Source organism: Capsella rubella, unplaced genomic scaffold (genome assembly GCF_000375325.1).
Source record: "Capsella rubella cultivar Monte Gargano unplaced genomic scaffold, Caprub1_0 scaffold_1, whole genome shotgun sequence".
Lineage (NCBI taxonomy): Eukaryota > Viridiplantae > Streptophyta > Magnoliopsida > Brassicales > Brassicaceae > Capsella > Capsella rubella.
In genome coordinates this window covers 3,101,893-3,116,551 of record NW_006238923.1, presented here as the reverse complement: position 1 = coordinate 3,116,551, position 14,659 = coordinate 3,101,893, and the positions used below count along the sequence as shown (strand labels likewise).

Below are 14,659 nucleotides of genomic sequence, written 5' to 3'. Positions count from 1 at the left end.
GCATTATTATTTGATTTATTCCATTGAGGCTTGAATCAGCTGTACCCAAAACTAGGGGAGTTAAAGTGGCACTCAGGCTTCCACTTAAAGCAGTTTGTAGAAGTTTTCAATAATGTTAGCTATAATCAGTCCCTGAGGAACCATCCTCATGTCTCTCTCCAGTTGCTTGCTTCCCTTTTCTCTATCAGCCACGGCTCCTTCCCCCTCCGCCTGCTCTTCCCGTTTCGCCGCCTCTTTTTCTAATTTTCCGGTAAGGACATGTATTCTTTGTACCTTCTCTTCAGCTTTCTTTGCATGCTTGCGTTTGATCAATAAGTCACTATCAATAAGTCACTATTTGATAAATAAAGATAGTTATTTTCCTTTTTTTAAGCTAAATTTGCTGCAATCTCACCAGAGATCTCAAATTTTGTGTTATTTGCCTCAAGCTTAGTAGGAATTGATTCTAAAGGAACTTGCTTTTTGCTTCAGTTGTTGAAATTTGAATTCTTTTTCTTTATTTGTGTGTGTAGGTTTCGTCAAGAGACTATAGTTCCTTCAGAAATGAAAACCTTGTTCTCAACGGAGGAGGCTCGAATCTCTGCTGGCGATTCTGCGGTTTGAAGCTATGGATACTTAAGAGCCTGCAGCTTAGACAAGGCAGCCACAGAAAACACCGGCCTGTAAACGAGCTTAAAACACGCTCAGATCACACATTCCTCAGCGATGAACTAGGAAAAGACTCAAATACATCTGCTGAAGACCCTTCTTTAGCACTTACTGTGGTTAAAAGTGATCCAGGTTTTACTGAAGAAACTGGAGCTACAGATTTACGACCTGAAGAAAATATTCTGGGAGCTGATTTGAATGATGATGGTTCTCACAAAGTTGGAGACTTACCAGCTGTGTTAAAACAATTCTTGGGTGGTCTTTCGGATGTCCAAATAGGTGCCTCGCTTTGCATTGCTGTTGTAGGAGCTACTGGTGAACTTGCAAGAGGGAAGATTTTCCCAGCACTGTTTGCGTTGTATTATAGCGGCTACCTTCCTGAGGTATGGTTTTGATACTAATGAACAAAATGATCAATGAAAGCTATTGGCTGGTTTTTTTTCTATTGGTATGTCTTTTTGATTGGACTTCATTGGCACAGGATGTTGGCATATTTGGTATTTCAAGAAAAGATATTACAGATGAAGACCTCAGATCCATCATCGCGTCAACTCTGACTTGCCGTGTTGATCATCAGTATATATATTTCTTGTTACTATCTTAAACTTGGTAAATTTGATATGTTCGGTGCTAACTAAGGATGATGTTAATTGTTCAGGGACAATTGCGGAGAAAAGATGGATGCATTTCTTAGTAGAACATACTATATCAATGGAGGTTATAATAACAGAGATGGGATGTCCCAACTTGCCGAAAGAATGAAACAGATTGAGGTAGTCCTCTTTCCGTGTTTACGATATTTGGGACAGAAAAGAAGGCTAAACACTAATACAATAGTAGCATTCCTTCTTCAGGGAGAATCAAAAGCGAATAGGATTTTTTACCTCTCAGTACCTCAAGAAGCTCTCATGGATGTGGCATGCACCATTGCAGAAAAGGCTCAAGCACCACATGGCTGGACTCGTATAATAGTTGAGAAGCCTTTTGGGTTTAGCTCACAGTCATCTCATCAGTTGACAAAGTCACTTCTCTCTAAGTTTGAAGAGAAACAAATCTACAGGTCCTTCTTTTTAGTCTAGTAGCTTTCTGCATTCACAGCTCTCCGAGTTCATCTTTATTCACAGTTTATGTGCCCGTTGCAGGATAGATCACATGTTAGGAAGGAACCTCATTGAAAATCTGACAGTGTTAAGGTTTTCAAATTTAGTTTTTGAACCACTATGGAACAGAACATACATACGCAATATACAGGTAGATGTTTATAGTTGTGTATAGTGCCTGGACTTTCCTCTTCCACATTCTGGTCTGTTCACTTTGTCTATAACCTATGTTTCCAGGTTATTGTATCAGAATCAATTGCGCAAAGCGAAAAGTAAGGCACAATAGTTCTATAAACAAAGATATGGTTTCAGTACCTAATTTCCTACTGCATTTTTTGAAGGTATTCTGATGGATATGGAATAATACGGGACATAGTGCACAGCCATATACTTCAGACAATCGCATTACTTACCATGGAACCTCCGATAAGTCTCGATGGTGAAGATATCCGGAATGAAAAGGTCAACCTGCACTAGCAAAGAACAGAATTGTCTTGTGATATCTATATATATATATATATATATATCAAAGTTGTGTACTCATGTTCTGTCAAGTGACCTTGTGAAAAAAATGCTTCTTCAGGTGAAGGTTTTGAGATCAATTCGCAAACTAGACCCGCGTGATGTCATCCTTGGCCAGTATAAATCTAGTTCCCAGGACAAGAACGGTGTGATATTTAACGGTGTAGACCCTACATATTGCGCTGCAGCCTTGTATATTGATAATGCACGATGGGATGGTGTACCTTTCCTGGTAAGAGTTGGGACAGGCCTCATTAAACACAGGTAAGAATAACTATTCCGGCTCATGGAAATATCCATTTGTCATTACAATTGATTGGTGTGCCTTAATATTCAAAGAGTGGAGATTCGTGTGCAATTCCGGCATGTTCCCGGAAACCTTTACCGAGAAAATATTGGAATAAACATAGACTTGGGGACAAATGAGCTAATTCTGCGTGACGAACCTGATGAGGCCATCCTGGTGAAAATTAATAACAAGGTTCCTGGTTTAGGTCTTCAGCTAGACGCTTCTGAACTTAACCTGCTCTATAAAGACAGGCAAGTTTTGCTTTTCTCATCTGTGTTCCTACACATTTTGAAAATCAAACTTTTGCTCGTTATAGTTATTTGCGTTGTTGGGTCAAACCTCTAGGTACAAAACCGAAATACCAGACTCATACGAACACCTAATCCATGATGTAATTGATGGTGACAATCATCTGTTCATGAGAAGCGATGAGGTTGCAGCAGCATGGGACATTCTGAGTCCGGTCCTAGAAGAAATAGACAAGCACCACACAGCTCCGGAGTTGTATGAATTTGGTGGACGAGGACCAGTTGGAGCATACTATCTCTGGGCCAAGCATGGCGTCCCATGGGCAGATGACTGAAGGAGAAATATAGGCATATTAACTAACAAAGCTTTACAACAAATGAGAATGATTCTGAATCCATGCAGTTCAGATTGTTGAGTTATGGGACCATATGGTTATTGTGAAGTGGTTAGTTTAGCTTGAAGCTGAGCTATTCCTTGTAGACTCTGTAGATATGTATGATATGCTGTTATTTGAATGTCCATCATGGTAGGGTCCATAATTGAGTTGAAAATCTCCAAAGCCACCCAAAGAAAAGAAGACTTTTAGATAAGGTTATGTTGTTGGTCTTCTCACTAGAGGTAATAATTATATCTCCTCCACCAACTCCTGCAGAAAAATCTTCCAATATATCATGTGTTGATGATAGAAAGAGTTATGAAAATTGTGTAGCTAAAGAGAAACATTTTCAAAGGGGAAGGAAGAGAGAGTGGTTAAATGGATAGAGACAGAAAGAAAGTGAAAACGGAGAAGGAAGAAGACGAAGAAGAAAAGATAGATAAGTTGTACACATTTCTTAAAAACGCAAGGGAAATGCGGAAATACCTGATTAGCTCCATGGAGAAGAAGAGACAGGAAGAAGAAAGAGCGAGGGTTCGTAGATTCCCTTCGTTTCAGCCTGAGGATTTCATTTTCATGAATGAAACAGAGGCCAACAACAAAGAAATAGCAGCTGATACGAGCTCTTCAGCATCCAACGAGTACGGCTCTAAGGAAAAGCAAGACGGATCTGGGACTGACATTTGTTTAGACTTGAATCTTTCTCCGTAGTACACATGAGACAGAGAGCTCTTCGGTCTCTGTACATGCAACAAAGAATGTTAATAACTATGTACCAAAACAAAGTTGCCTTTGGATTCTCGTTTGTCTTGAAGAGAGATCTGTATTTACAAAACAAACTATGTAATCACACTTTTCTCTGACATCTAATTAGAAAAGTTCCTTGCCTCATCCCAGAATCATACTATTACTAGTTCTTGCAACATTATCTTTGACTGGCATCATATCGAACAGCTTAGACTCATCATCTATTTGTCCATCTTGTAAATACCCAATAAGCATCACAGTCCAAGAAAACCTTATTCTTATCAGGTATTTTCCAAAACAATGACTCTGCCACATCCACTTTACCACTCTGCACATACCCTTTCACCATCGCCGTCCATAAGACAAAATTCCTCTCCTGCATCAAACCAAACACTCTCCTAGCCTCGTCAATCTCCCCATTCGTCATCTACCAAATGTAGAAGAAGAATGTAGACAATTGAATCGTTTTGTGGAAAAATGAATCGAAAAGCTTCCGAGCTTCATGAATCTGCCATATACGAGAGAGATTAGTGATTTTAGTATTTGCAGTCGGAGGGATGCTTGAGCAATACGTTCGTCGTAGGAGTAACTGTGCCTTCATTCTCACAGTGTAGTAAGTAGTATAGTTACCGAAAAAGAAAGCGAAAAAAAATCTTGTTGACCTGGAAAGATATCACACGGTGTTTAAGTCAACTGTATTATTCTACTGTATATAGATTTTTCGACGAAACTGTTGTGTATTATAGTGAAAAAAGAACAAGACAAAAGAAGAAACTTGGAGATCAAGTAGTAACTCTCCAAGATATTTTCTGAAAACCACAGTAAGACGACAGAAATCTGGAGTTCTCGAAAGATAGATCGATGGAGAACGCAACTACACAGAAAATTCCTCTTCTCACCCCATTTTCGATGAGAAACTTCAACCTTACACACAGGTTCTCTTAAATCTCATTCACACACAAAACTGATCATTGCTAAAATACATAGATTGTCTTAACAAAAACATTCTCAAATATTTACAGAATAGTTATGGCTCCGATGGGGAGATTGAGATCATACGGTTACGTTCCACAACCTCAGGCCGCCTTGTATTACTCTCAGAGAACAACTCCGGGAGGTCTCCTCATCAGCGAAGCCACCGGAATTTCTGAAACTGCCATGGCGTAAGTCTAATTATAAAACCAATTTACCAGAAATGTTACTTTCTTAAGGGTTCTGATTTTTGATTGACTTATTTTTCCCTTAAAGGTATATAAACATTGGAGGGATATGGAGAAAAGAACAAATAGAAGCATGGAAGCCCATCGTTGACGCCGTTCACTCTCGCGGCGGCGTCTTCTTCTGCCAGCTCTGGCACGCCGGTCGTGTTTCTCATCGAGGTTTATAAGAAACCCTTTTTAAAAAGTTTTCTCTTTTCGGATTTGAAGTTGCTCATTTTATGAAACTCATATATAATGAGCAGAATCGAATGCAAGCCAAATAGAGTAGTTCGGAGACTGAGTCATCATAGTTTGAACATTTGTAGATTGGCAGCCAAATGGGGAAGCTCCGGTTTCTTCTACGGATAAGCCAGTCGCCGACGATCCATCGAGTCAGTATAGATTTACCCCTCCGAGAAGACTAACAACTGAAGAAATCCCCACCATTGTCAATGATTTTCGTCTTGCTGCAAGAAACGCAATCGAAGCTGGTAAAAACCCAAACTTCCGATTTCAATCCCAAATTGATTCGATCAAACCCAAGAGAAAAAGGTTCAACCTTTTTGATTTTTTTTGTCTAGGTTTCGATGGAGTGGAGATCCACGGAGCTCACGGCTACTTGGTTGACCAGTTTTTGAAAGACTCTGTTAACGATCGAACCGATAGTTACGGCGGATCTCTAGAGAATCGATGCAGATTCGCATTAGAAGTAATCGAAGCGGTGTCGAACGAGATCGGACCTGATCGCGTCGGAATCAGACTCTCACCTTTCGCTAATTACATGGAATCCGGAGATTCAGACCCTAAAAGCTTAGGGCTTTACATGGCTAAGTCTCTCAACAGATTCGAGATACTCTACTGCCACATGGTTGAGCCGAGGATGAAAACAGTAAGTGAGATTTTCGAATGCACGGAATCACTTACGCCGATGAGAAAGGCGTTTAATGGAACGTTCATTGTCGCCGGAGGTTATACCAGAGAAGATGGGAACAAAGCGGTGGAGGAGGGAAGAGCCGATCTTGTGGCGTACGGACGACTGTTTTTGGCTAATCCGGATTTGCCTAGAAGGTTCGAGCTCGATGCGCCGCTGAATAAGTATGACAGACCAAGTTTCTATACTACTGATCCTGTCGTGGGTTACACTGATTACCCATTTCTCGACACTACAGATTAAATCTCTTTTCACTTCAACTGTTATGGTATGCCCAAGTCCGTTAACTGTGACCGGGCTTTATACGAAATAAAAAATTCGGAAACCTTTGAGAGTTCAACTTTATTCTGCAACCAATCCAACCAAAGCCAAAGGCTTCATTTACCAGCTTAAAAAACAAAACCGAAACAAAAAGAAATTTTTTCAAACTTGAATAAAACAAGCACATAACATGAATGATGTCACCTGTCGCAGAAGAAGTGGAAGGGAGTTGGTGGCGTAGAGTATTGCATGGACAATAATTTCATGGCTACAATGGCGTTAGCCGTCTCGGTGTAGTGTATTCCATCCCAGCTTATAAACCTAGACCCTTCTTCGCAACTTTTAGAGCCACCGTTGCCACACGTTATGTTCACATTGTAGTTATAAGGAGGCCCTCCATATCCGCAACACGCCATTAACGGTTTTTCAAAGCCTGCACAAACCATTTGCGTTTTCTGAATATCTATAGCCATAATATTTGATTCGGATGTTTTGGCTTAGTATATATCCAAACTGAAGGAAAAATGAATATCAATTGGTTCAGGTTTTACACATGCTTGATGCTACACACAAAGATGCTTAACGAATTCACATATATGAATGTTCTGTGGACTGTGATGATATACCGTGTAACACTAGTTGTTGTTTACTAATGTGTATAAAAGCTTACCATAATTGCTGGAGTTTGCTATGAGATCGTACTTGATGGCAGAAATGTCAACATGGACAATATTGGCCTCTCTCAGCTCTGTCCTCAGCTCCCGACACATATGATCCAATCCTTCGTTGAACAGTTTTGCAGCGGCGTTATAACTCGCAAGACAACCGTACTTATCGAAAACTTTGCTCTGAACCATTGAAAGTTTCTGAGGCAAACAACCTAAAGGTCCTGTATTGTGAACCCAAAATTTTCTCCCTCCTTCATTATACAATATCTGCAATTAAAAACAAAATTCAACAAATCAACTTCATGGATTGAAAGGTCACACATAGTGATTTTGCTTTGTTTGCGTTTGCTTTGTGTTATGTACTCTGGTGATTTGTTTTCTGTTAGTTAGTCGGTAAGCTAGCAACTTTTGGCGTTTGAGTGTGGAAGTTTTGACCTTTATGGCACTTTTGATCTCGGAAATAACGTTGGGAATAACAAGCTTGGAAACCCGGGAGTAAGAAAGGCCTTTGGAAAATGAATCCGCAATATCATTCTGCCCGATATCGATCATGTACAAAGCGTTTCTGAATCCACTCTCACTTATCATCATCTCTTTCAAAGGATCTGCACAACACAAATGTAAAGGTACTTCTTATAATAAATAGCAAGTCAATAAGATTGCTATAAAGAGTTGATTGCTATCAGTATCAAATAGAGATACCTGAAGTAGAAGCAAGCTCGAGTGCTCGGGATTTGAAATGTTGGAACTGCATGAGCTGAATGTTGAGTGCGAAAGGAACATATCTGGGAAGAGTAGAAGATCCAACGATGGCGAAATTAGCACCGTTTTGGAACTTTGATCCAACCAATGAGTCTAAATATGGGTTCAGTAGACTTGTATTCAGACTCTCGCCTGCACATTAATTTCAAAATTTGTAGAATTGTTACATTCATTTAGTATTAAAAGTTTGTTATATAGGAAAATGTTGTTACAACACTTCCAACTTCTTCACTAATCACCGAGATCTAAGAATTGGAATCTGCACATGCGTTACAGTATTTAAAATATTGAACAACATGTGTGTGATTTGGACAAGAACTTAAAACTCATTAAACTGCACGGCGCTGTTTGACTCTTTGGTCACGCAATCTAATACAGTAAAACGGGTGCGTGTGTTCCAAGCGCCGAATCTACAACGTGGGACCCGCTTTTTTATTGTGACATCTTCCTTGTAATAATGGGGCCCACTTTGTCTTGGATTAGATTTTCATCGTTTCAACGAGTAATTGTGTCGTTTTGTGAGATTACGTAATGCGATTCTCAGCCGTTGATTAGAATTTACATCTGTTTCATCGGACGGTTGTAACGGCTTGATCCCACTACCACTAAATCTCAACCGTCTAATAGTTACTAAAGTCGAGAAAAAGCTGACTTACAGAGGAAATCGATGACGAGACGTCCATCGGACAGTCGGCCGGTGGATCGCCGGAAAAACGAGCGACCGTTGGGAAGACCAATGTAGTAGCCGAGTCCGGCGGTGAGTCCACCCGTGTCGGAGTTTGAATCTCCAAAGTTAAAGATCACGGGAGGAGATTGACATCCTTCAGCCACCGCCAAGTGATGCCGGAGATCAAAGATCACCGGGAGGAGAGTGAGCAGGAAGAAGTAGTAGCAGTGAAGAGAAAGAGTAGCCATTGGAACTGGAAGAAGAGACTGATCGATAGTAGTAGTGGTGTGAACAGAGAGCCCTTTTGTAACAAAATGGTAAGCCTAGCTTTAGTAGTGTGTGGGATCTTGTTTTTCCTTTTTTAAGCTTTTATTAGTAGTGTGATCCTTTTAATTTAATTTGAAATAATAAAGCCAAAGACTTTCTTGTTAATTGGTGGTTGATAGTGACTCACACACATAACTCAAGCTTATGCATATCGAGATCGATACCCAATTTAGTTTCCCACCGTTGGGAAAAGAAAATAAAAAAGAGAAGGTGATGTGAGTTACTTATTAAAAAAAAAACAGAATAAAACTAGTACTATGATTTTTTTTTTTTTTTAAGATTACTATGGTTGGTAAGTTTATATACTTCTGTATTTCATTTGGGCTTTTGTATCATTATTGGTGGCTAATATGCTAATATTCTTTCGATTCAAAAGTTTAGCCCACAAAGGCAAAAGTGATGTGGGCATGATAGAATGAATAGATTTGCATCGAGACGCTATAATCACACTTACTATACGTAATGCATCCCTAATACATCCAAAACCAACAACGGAAAAAATCTTTTGGTACGTAACAACGTAAAGATAAAAATATGCGGCGAAAATTTACGTTGGAACTTGGAAAACCAACTAATTAAGTGAGCGACACGAAAAACCAATTTGTTTTGGAGAAGCCAACGTTAGCTTCCTTCTTTGACTTAATGCAAATGGAAGCAGGAATATTGTATTAATCATAATTAGTCATCTTCAATTTGAAACAGCATTTCGTGTAATACCAATTAAATCCAGCAAAATATGAATCATCCCCAACTTTCTCGAAATTTCAACAAACATGAAAGTTTAACGTGTTCTTTTCGGTATACCTATGTTTTTTTTTGTCCTCTACTATCAAAAGAAGATACATTCTTGCTCAAGGAAGTTACTGTGTACGGTACACCTAAGGAAAGGCCTTTAAGCACAAGTAAGGCCCTTTAAGCACAAATAAATGGCCCCAACACACACACACATAATATATAGTATGTACAGTATGTACTCAAAACGAAACATGTAATCTCTATTGATAAATGTAATGCGTTTGATTCAATTCATATTAAATTTCAATTTCAAAAAATATTAAAATATATTATAATCATATTAGACACGCACACACACCAAAAAAAAAATGTTTGAGAAAAAAAGTAAGAGTGGTGAAATGAAAATCAATCAAAATGATAGTATAACAATTTTTAGCAAAGAAAGAATGGTTAACTTGATAATGATTAATGATGATAAATGAAGGGATAAACCAAACCCTTGAATTAATATTCACAGAGAAACGAGTTTTAGCAAAGCGAGTTTGGTTGCTTGAAGCTTGAGAAAGGCATTCATGCATTCTCTTACCATTCATTCACAATCTCCACCAAACCCATGAAAAAACGGAAACCAAATAAAAGGGACTGAAAGAGAGAGGATATATATAAGTTTATTTTTTTCTTTCTACAAAACGGCAATGTGAATTTTATAATAGTAATCAACAAGGAGAAAAAGTTATACAAATTGCCAAAAATATCAAATGATACATATCATCTACTGTTTCGTGTTCTTATGCCCTAAAGAGAGCACAAGTGTTACAAGCAAACTTCATTCTCGAACCGTTTCTCACCTTTCTGTTTAAAACATCTCTCTCGCCCTTTCTCCCTCTCTCTCTAGTCTATATATATATATCAATATAAATAAATAAACGTATATATATATATATATATATGTGTGTATATATATACCTTTAGCTATAAATATAAGAAGGTTGAACAAAAGTAGAGATAGATTTGGGGGAAACTAATAAACATCAAAGAGAACCCACCTCTCTCCTTTTTTTTTCTTGGTTGCTCGACCTATTATTACTGATTAGTAATAGTGAGAGAGATATACATATAGATATATATATAAACACATAAAGTTTGAAGAATAAAATAAACGTGAGAGAGAGAGAGAGATGGGTAAATCAAGAGATATGTTGCCGTTCTTGGCGATGGTGTTGGTGCAAATCGGCTACGCAGGCATGAACATTACGTCGAAGATGGCTATGGAGGCCGGCATGAAGCCTCTCATTCTGGTCGCTTATCGCCAAATATTTGCCACTATCGCCACTCTCCCGGTTGCAATTTTTCTAGAAAGGTAGAAAAACCATGCTAATATCTACATACATGTACATGTTATTTTTGGTCAGCTAACGCTTTTGGACATGCATCAATATATGATTGAAACAAGTTGCATCCATACAATCTTGAATTTATGTTTGTTTCTTGAAAGGCATTGTTCTTATTGCTTTTTCATGTTAAATTTATTAAGGTTTTACGTGTAGTCATGATCGGTCTAGGTTTTACAAAGATCAGCGAGAGATCGATATGCTTAACTTTTGTTGTCATTAACCAGGCTAAATTTTCTTTGATTATTGCGTTTGGGTTTAAATCGAATGTCTTAAAGTGTGTGTTTTAAGTGCGAAAGTACAAAGTGATGACATCATTCATAAATATAATGGGATGAGTGCGTGTATTTTATATATATTAGCGAATGAAACCATTCATTTTTACTAAATGGTTTTGTGAGTCTGTTGTAGAACGATTTTACTAATTACTTTACAAAGTTCAACAAAAATAAAGCTTTTTAAAGTTTATGACATAGAAGTACCACTAATTACATTTACACATTATTTTTTTGTTGGTCTAAGATTTTATTTTTTTCTTATTTTTGTTAAAAACTTAATTCATCAGTACTAGGTTTGAATAGATTAATTTAGTTCCATTAATTACAATTTTGACAACTAATTAATACCATCATTTTGGATGATTAAAAAGTTTAAACGATAGATATATAACTAGGAAGGAGAGTTTAGCACGACATCGTTTATAGTCCGGAGATAACGATATAGATTACGCACATTATGGTGATTAAGCAATACGTATATGGATTTCGGGAATTTTGAAGAAAAAAAGGTGGTAAAGTGCCACAGATAAATAGGTTTCGAAATTGGATATACACTAGGCAATAGCTAGCATAAGCATTATGCATCTTTGTTTGTTTCTTTTATTGAAATTAGTAATTTACCGTTATCATTACAACATCTCTGGTACTGTGAATCACTTTGGTCGTATGTGGAAACCTAAAAGTAAATTACACTATCATTAATTCCGATTACCGAGAGAAAAGAAGTGAGAAATGTGACGCAGTCTCTCACACAATGCACGCGTCACACGTTTTTCTTTCTTTTAACCGAAACACATGCAGACAACACAAAATATGATGCCAGGTGAGTTAAGAGAAAGCGTCGTCAGGTGCCGTGCCAACTTTATTTCCCCACGACACGTGCTTCCTTATACGATGACGTTTTACTCTCTTCACTCACTTTATCTGAATGATTGATTCTTTCGATTTTTTCCTTCAGTCATTCTGTTGGACTTGTTTAGCCGGTTGGGTTTTCCTTCAGTCATTTAAAAGAATTAACTAATTTTAATGATTAGGGACCTAAGTATGAAATTTCGTACACGTTTTCTTGTGCAGGAAGACAAGACCGAAGATCACACTTAAGGTTCTTGTCCAAATCTTCTTCTGTTCCATCACAGGGTATCTACTACATCATCCACTTTACCTACTTATTGCAATCTCAATTTTTTGTTTTTTTTTACTATAATTGTAGACAATTCCATTTCTCTGAGTTCTTACCAGAAAAAGATTAAAAAAAAATAAAGCGTTTTTTGTAACACTAAATTTGACCCTGATTTAATGTGCAGTGCCACTGGAAACCAAGTGCTATACTTCATAGGACTTCAGAATTCATCTCCGACCATTGCTTGTGCCTTGACTAATCTCTTACCAGCGGTTACGTTCCTCCTCGCCGCAATATTCAGGTTATGTAGATGTAATAAATTTATTAAGTTAAATTCAAAAAAAATAAAAAATAAATAGAAAGTTTCCATCAAACAAAACTCTGTTTTTCACTGCTAACACAAAACTATACATTTTTCAGACAAGAAACCGTAGGGATTAAAAAGGCATCAGGACAAGCCAAAGTGATAGGGACGCTAGTGTGTGTGATCGGAGCCATGGTTCTCTCCTTCTACCATGGTCACACCATCGGCATTGGAGAGTCCAAGATCCATTGGGCCTATGCTGAAAACATAACGAGCCAAGGTTCCAGTTCTAGCAGTTCTAACTTCTTCTTGGGACCTTTTCTTATTATGGCTGCTGCCGTTTCTTGGGCCGCTTGGTTCATTATCCAGGTAACTTCCTTTTTTTTTAAATCAGGTTTTATCTTTTCTACATTCAAAAAATAAATCAGAATTTGAAACTGTGAATATGAAATAAAGCCCAAAAACCAAAATCCCCTAATATACCTTTAAGGTTTTGTACCAAAAAAAAAAAAACCCTTTAAGGTTTATTAATTTTAAGAAATGTTATTTTGGTGACAGACGAAGATGAGTGAAACATTTGCAGCACCATACACGAGCACACTTCTAATGTGTTTGATGGGAAGTATCCAGTGTGGAGCCATCGCTTTGATCTCCGATCACAAACTCTCTGATTGGTCTCTCAGCTCTCCTCTCCGCTTCATATCCGCTCTTTACGCCGTATGTTTTACCATTATACTATGCATTAATACATATACTATGAATTAAGCTTAGCTAGTATATGATAATATTTAACATAAAACACGGATGCAGGGAGTGGTGGCGTCTGCGTTAGCATTCTGCCTAATGTCATGGGCGATGCAGAGGAAAGGTCCTCTCTACGTCTCTGTTTTCAGCCCTTTACTTCTAGTAGTCGTCGCCATCTTCAGCTGGACTCTTCTTGACGAGAAACTCTACACCGGCACGTACGTATCTACACACCTTAATTAATCTCACTCTCTATATATAAACATAACATACACAGCGGGGTGATTATTAAATGATATGATATATGTATTAACAGGTTTTTGGGATCAGCACTTGTGATTATTGGGCTCTATGGCGTATTGTGGGGGAAAGACAGAGAGGTGACTGAGAAGGATGAAGAAGCAGAGAAGGTGAAACAACAACAGCATAAAGTCAAAATTGAGAGTAATGAAGATATAGAATCGAGATTACCAGTCGCATCTAGTGGAAATGGTTCCACAGGACCTATATAGCCTTAAGACCTTAGAACCCTGCTTTTATCATATAAGTAAGAGCTGTGAAGCCTTTTGGTGGTTTTATGCTGTCTTTAAGTTACTGCAACTTAAATTGAATATCCATTTCCGGAGTGTTTACCTTTGTATCCCATTTTGAGGCCAATGATGGAATGTTTAATTTGTGTGTTATTTGCAGTCTTCATGCCATGGACACTACTACATATATCACTAATTATGATCTCTATATTTTCATAATTCTGTTGAAGAGTACCTAACTTAACTCTGTCACAGCCTCACAGGGTTAAAATGTAAGGAAGTGGCTTCAAACAGAGGGTTTCGGTTTGGGCAAGTCAATTACAAATTGACAGTCACGGTTTAACCCTGGTTTAGTAACCCAAGTGTGTGGTGAATAACTGAATATAAAAACTAAAACGAATGAAAACAGAGCAAACTGCTATGTTGCTTCAACTCCGTCTTCTTCTTTATACTTGATTGCGACTTGCGAGTATTATCTAAGTTCATGTACCTGTTAGTCGATAAGGATCGTATATTTGCAGGAAAGACTTGGCTGAGATTAGGTTTGCTGGTAAGAGATATTTACATAGAGGAGCAACATGCGATATAGTTTTCATACTTACATAACCGATTTGGACTAGTTGAAGGCACTAATTATTAAAATTAAGTAATGTTTTCAAAAAATAAATTAATGAAAGTGACAGTATTACACACTAGTTGACCGGCTGACTCAGCGATAAGATCAAAGAATCCATAAAAGGACAAAGGAATCAAATCTTATACTAATTCTTTTGGCAATAGGTGTAAACACTTAGAGAAAAAGCTATTCCTA

General features: G+C 37.9%; 5 protein-coding genes and 1 long non-coding RNA gene across 6 annotated transcripts; 4 read left to right on the top strand and 2 right to left on the bottom strand.

Annotated features, from left to right (window-relative positions):
• The first annotated feature begins 39 nt into the window (after positions 1–39).
• LOC17899849 (glucose-6-phosphate 1-dehydrogenase 4, chloroplastic) lies at positions 40–3,327 on the top strand. Its single transcript, XM_006305895.2, has 11 exons — positions 40–250; positions 513–1,031; positions 1,130–1,224; positions 1,307–1,421; positions 1,503–1,708; positions 1,791–1,899; positions 1,986–2,020; positions 2,090–2,210; positions 2,332–2,534; positions 2,610–2,810; positions 2,905–3,327. Exons 1-11 carry the CDS (start codon positions 149–151, stop codon positions 3,140–3,142), a joined length of 1,944 nt encoding a protein of 647 aa, XP_006305957.1. The 5' UTR covers positions 40–148; the 3' UTR covers positions 3,143–3,327.
• Positions 1,890–2,399, bottom strand: LOC111828586. Its single transcript, XR_002832408.1, has 3 exons — positions 2,308–2,399; positions 2,064–2,216; positions 1,890–1,973 (listed from the first exon to the last, which is right to left on the bottom strand). It is a non-coding gene; the product is annotated as an uncharacterized LOC111828586 (long non-coding RNA).
• Positions 3,328–3,340: 13 nt separating the features above from the next.
• On the top strand, positions 3,341–4,075 carry LOC17897598 (protein NIM1-INTERACTING 3). Its single transcript, XM_006304311.2, has 2 exons — positions 3,341–3,426; positions 3,518–4,075. Exon 2 carries the CDS (start codon positions 3,563–3,565, stop codon positions 3,893–3,895), a length of 333 nt encoding a protein of 110 aa, XP_006304373.1. The 5' UTR covers positions 3,341–3,426; positions 3,518–3,562; the 3' UTR covers positions 3,896–4,075.
• Positions 4,076–4,694: 619 nt separating this feature from the next.
• On the top strand, positions 4,695–6,401 carry LOC17899168 (putative 12-oxophytodienoate reductase-like protein 1). Its single transcript, XM_023790224.1, has 5 exons — positions 4,695–4,866; positions 4,954–5,094; positions 5,180–5,310; positions 5,457–5,621; positions 5,712–6,401. The coding sequence occupies exons 1-5, from the start codon at positions 4,793–4,795 to the stop codon at positions 6,302–6,304; spliced, it is 1,104 nt and encodes a 367-aa protein (XP_023645992.1). The 5' UTR covers positions 4,695–4,792; the 3' UTR covers positions 6,305–6,401.
• On the bottom strand, positions 6,379–8,845 carry LOC17898818 (GDSL esterase/lipase At1g09390). The gene is made up of 5 exons (XM_006303594.2): positions 8,409–8,845; positions 7,693–7,884; positions 7,426–7,595; positions 6,993–7,257; positions 6,379–6,755 (listed from the first exon to the last, which is right to left on the bottom strand). Exons 1-5 carry the CDS (start codon positions 8,665–8,667, stop codon positions 6,523–6,525), a joined length of 1,119 nt encoding a protein of 372 aa, XP_006303656.1. The 5' UTR covers positions 8,668–8,845; the 3' UTR covers positions 6,379–6,522.
• A 1,640-nt stretch (positions 8,846–10,485) lies between these two features.
• LOC17898910 (WAT1-related protein At1g09380) lies at positions 10,486–14,007 on the top strand. The gene is made up of 7 exons (XM_006305047.2): positions 10,486–10,841; positions 12,225–12,287; positions 12,455–12,571; positions 12,691–12,943; positions 13,133–13,291; positions 13,385–13,536; positions 13,635–14,007. The coding sequence occupies exons 1-7, from the start codon at positions 10,660–10,662 to the stop codon at positions 13,828–13,830; spliced, it is 1,122 nt and encodes a 373-aa protein (XP_006305109.1). The 5' UTR covers positions 10,486–10,659; the 3' UTR covers positions 13,831–14,007.
• The last annotated feature ends 652 nt before the right edge of the window (positions 14,008–14,659 follow it).